Source organism: Capsicum annuum, chromosome 5 (genome assembly GCF_002878395.1).
Source record: "Capsicum annuum cultivar UCD-10X-F1 chromosome 5, UCD10Xv1.1, whole genome shotgun sequence".
Lineage (NCBI taxonomy): Eukaryota > Viridiplantae > Streptophyta > Magnoliopsida > Solanales > Solanaceae > Capsicum > Capsicum annuum.
In genome coordinates, this window is record NC_061115.1 from 196275446 (window position 1) to 196279235 (window position 3790).

The window sequence follows — 3790 nt, forward strand, 5'->3', positions numbered from 1 at the left end:
AATTAGCTCAAGGACTTTCAAACTACAAATTATGCCCCACGGGCAAGAGTTGACTTTACCACGTTATGTTTTCATTTATGAGATGTTCTATAACTATTGCCTTAGAAGCAAGACTTGGCTCAAAGACTTTCAAACTACAAATTATACCCCACGGGCAAGAGTTGACACTACCACGTTATATTTTTATTTATGAGATGTTCTACAACTCTTGCCTTAGAGGCAAAACTTAATTAGCTCAAAGACTTTCAAACTACAAATTATGCCCCATGGGCAAAAGTTGACTCTACCATGTTATGTTTTCATTTATGAGATATTCTACAACTATTGCCTTAAGAGACAAGACTTAGCTCAAGGACTTTCAAACTATAAATTATTTTCCACGGGCAAGAGTTGACTCTACCATGTTATATTTTTATTTATGAGATGTTCTACAACTCTTGTCTTAGAGGCAAGACTTAATTAGCTCAAAGACTTTCAAACTACAAATTATGTCTCATGGCCAAAAGTTGATTCTACCATGTTATGTTTTCATTTATGAGATGTTCTAAAATTATTGTCTTAGAGGCAAGACTTAGCTTAAAGACTTTCAAACTACAAATTATGCCCCAACGCAAGAGTTGACATTACCACGTTATATGTCTTTCATTTATGAGATGTTCTACAACTCTTGTCTTAGAGGCAAGACTTAACTCAAAGATTTTCAAACTACAAATTATGCCCCACGGGCAAGAGTTAACACTACCACGTTATGTCTTTATTTATGGAATGTTCTACAACTCTTGTCTTAGAGGCAAGACTTAGCTCAAGGACTTTTAAATAATAAATTATGCCCCACGGGCAGAAGTTGACACTACTATACTATGCCTTTATTTATGAGATATTCTACAATTCTCTCCTTGGAGACACGACTTATCTCAAGAATTTTTAAAGAACTTCATAACAACAATTCATGCCCTTAAATTTGTTTTGATAGCCAAAAAAAAATACCTTTGCGGATTATTCAATTTTTTATTTATTAGCAAAAATATAATAGAAGTTGAGGAAAAAAAACGATCAAACAAAATAGAGAAAATAAAAAAAAATTGAGAAAAAAAGGAAAGAAAAAAACATAATGATCAAGAAAAAATGAAGAACTAAAAAAATGGAGAAAAATAAAAATGAGAGGAAAAATAAAAATAAAGTTTGAGAAAACTGAGGGAAAAAAGGAGAATTGAAAAAAGAAAAAAAAACGATCAAACAAAATAGGGAAATAAAAAAAAAGTGAGGAAAAAAAAAGGCAAGAAGAAAATGATGAATTAAAAAAATTGAGAAAATAAAAAAATGAGAGGAAAAAATAAAAATAAAGTTTGAGTAAAATGAGGAAAAAAATAAAAGAACTGATAAAAAATAAAAAATAAAAGAAAAATAAAGGTTAAAGATAAATTAATTAAAAAAAGAAAGAAATAAATAATGCTTGAGAAAAAAAATAAAGGTTGAAACAAATAAATTAAAACATGAAAATAAATTTTAAAAAAAATAAAAATAAAAATAATAAAAAAATAGAATAATAAAATTAAAAATAAAAGTGAAAATAATTAAAAATAGAATAATAAAATTAAAGTAAAAAGTAAAAAGTGTAAATAATAAAAAAAATAAAATTTGAGAGACAAATAAGTATGAAAAATTGAAAAAATATATTCGTGTAGAGGGACAAAATGGTACTTGTACTATATTTAAAAAGTAAGTAAGGTTATTCTTTTAAAGATACTTTTTATTGGGTTCAAATATCTAAAATCACTCATAATTGAATGTCCAAAATGATACTAAATTAAATCATATTTTTATTATTCAAATGATTATTTTCAAACTAAAATTTGACTGACAAGTAGTTAGGTCTTCCATCTTTGTTTCATTATTATAAAGAAAGAAAACATAAAACATATATATTATAACTTTCAAAGAAAAAATGACTTCTTTTACTACCTTTCTATTTTTTAAATTCTAGTTTGACAATTAACATATAATATTAATCACTTAAAGAGTTAATTGTAAAGCCCACAGATATAAAAAGTGAAAATAATAAAAAATAAAATAATAAATTTTTTTAGAAAAATAAAAATTGAAACAAAAAATAGAATAATAAGAGAAAAGAAAAAATAAAAAAATGAAATACTAAAAAATGAAATTTGAGAAATAAATAAGTATGAAAAGTCTAATATATATTTGAGGTGCAGAGAAGTAAAATGATACTTTTAATATATTATAAAGTAAAAAAAAAACTATTCTTCAAAAATATTTGTATTTGCATCAAACATCTAAGTTCACCCGTATTTGGGTAGGCACCAACATTTTGCATTCATAATGAATTTGAAATTCGGCCAATGAAATATTGTTTAAGTAACCAATAGTTGATGTCCACCCGTCAATTGCTCAACACTTGATCTACTCTCACATTTCTCAGCTACACCGTTTTTTCTTTTCCGTTTCGCCAAATCATTTTCCAACGGACTATCCCGTTCATGCAAAACTCGTCTTTTCGCCGTAACTCGAACCGGTTCCGGTTCATTCAAACTGATCTGGCTCGGGAAATTTAAATGAGCTTTCGTACCTCTAATTCTATAAGCCGCTTTATCATAAGCTATTGCAGCTTCTTGAGCAGTTTCGAATGTTCCTAACCAAACTCTAGCTCCATTCTTCGCCGGATCCCTTATCTCCGCGGCAAATTTACCCCACGGACGCCGTCTTACTCCTCTATAATGCTTATCTTTTAATGCCTCCGCCGCCGCCTTGGTAGTCTCCGCCGGTGATGCCATTAATTCCGGCACCACCGTAGCATCCGCCGTCAAAGTCATTAATTCCGGCGCCGGTTTCCATTTTACTTCGCCGGCGGTGAAACTGAATGGCCATCCGACGCCTCTATAATATCTTTCCTTCGCCGGAGACGCCGTAGGCTCTGCCGGAGAAGCCATAAATTCCGGCGTTACTTCGACGGCGGGGAAATTGAACGGCGACCAGCCAGCATTAAGTGCTTCCTTTAATAAACCATAAATTACCATGTCTTCAGAATCGTCGACTCTGAGAGGTAAAGCGCCCCATGTTTCAGTTAAACACGGTATTAGACGACTAAAACTCGAATTCCGGCGATACGCCGGAAAGTTTGTCGGAGGTAACTCGGTGGAAATTGGTTGATTCATTTTTTGTGGGTGTCCGAGATTCTTTCAATAACCTATGATTAAGCGATATCTATCCAATTCAATTAATTGCGTAAATTCGTGATAGCTTTGGCGTTTGATTTGGGATAAGAGAAAAAAGGGGGATTTTGAGCTTTTTGTAAGAGGAAAATGGGTGAGGTTATATATAGAGTGGGAAGAGAGGTTTAGTTAGATTCATGAATCTGAGAAGGTGTCACCTGTGATGTTTTCATTTTAAAATATGTTTTCACTCAATTTCAGTATTTTCGTTAAAGTTTGATTAATTTGAGTTTTTTTATGTATTTAATTTTATACTAAAATTAAATTAATTTAAATTTATATATTCGATATTCACATTGATGATTGATTAATCTAAATTAATATATCTGATATCAATATTGAATCTCGATTAATTTAAATATGTGTATTAAATATTAATATTAATGCTCGACGAATTCGTACGTATATATCTGATATTCATATTGAAACTCGATTAATCCTAATTCATGAGGCCCGACAAGTTTAAAATTGTGAATCATGAAATGCACTTTAAAAGAAAACGCTTTTAATAGGATTTATGTTTCATAAAAAAATTCAATCAGAACTTCTGATTCAATTCG

At 30.3% G+C, this 3790-nt stretch overlaps 1 protein-coding gene across 1 annotated transcript; it reads right to left on the bottom strand.

Moving 5' to 3' along the window:
* Positions 1-2201: 2201 nt before the first annotated feature.
* On the bottom strand, positions 2202-3370 carry LOC107872603 (ethylene-responsive transcription factor 1). Its single transcript, XM_016719243.2, has one exon. It carries the CDS (start codon positions 3171-3173, stop codon positions 2373-2375), a length of 801 nt encoding a protein of 266 aa, XP_016574729.1. The 5' UTR covers positions 3174-3370; the 3' UTR covers positions 2202-2372.
* Positions 3371-3790: the final 420 nt, after the last annotated feature.

Bases quoted from the DNA above. Each gene is read 5' to 3' on its own strand.
- LOC107872603 (XM_016719243.2), bottom strand. From the start codon at position 3,173: ATGAATCAACCAATTTCCACCGAGTTACCTCCGACAAACTTTCCGGCG.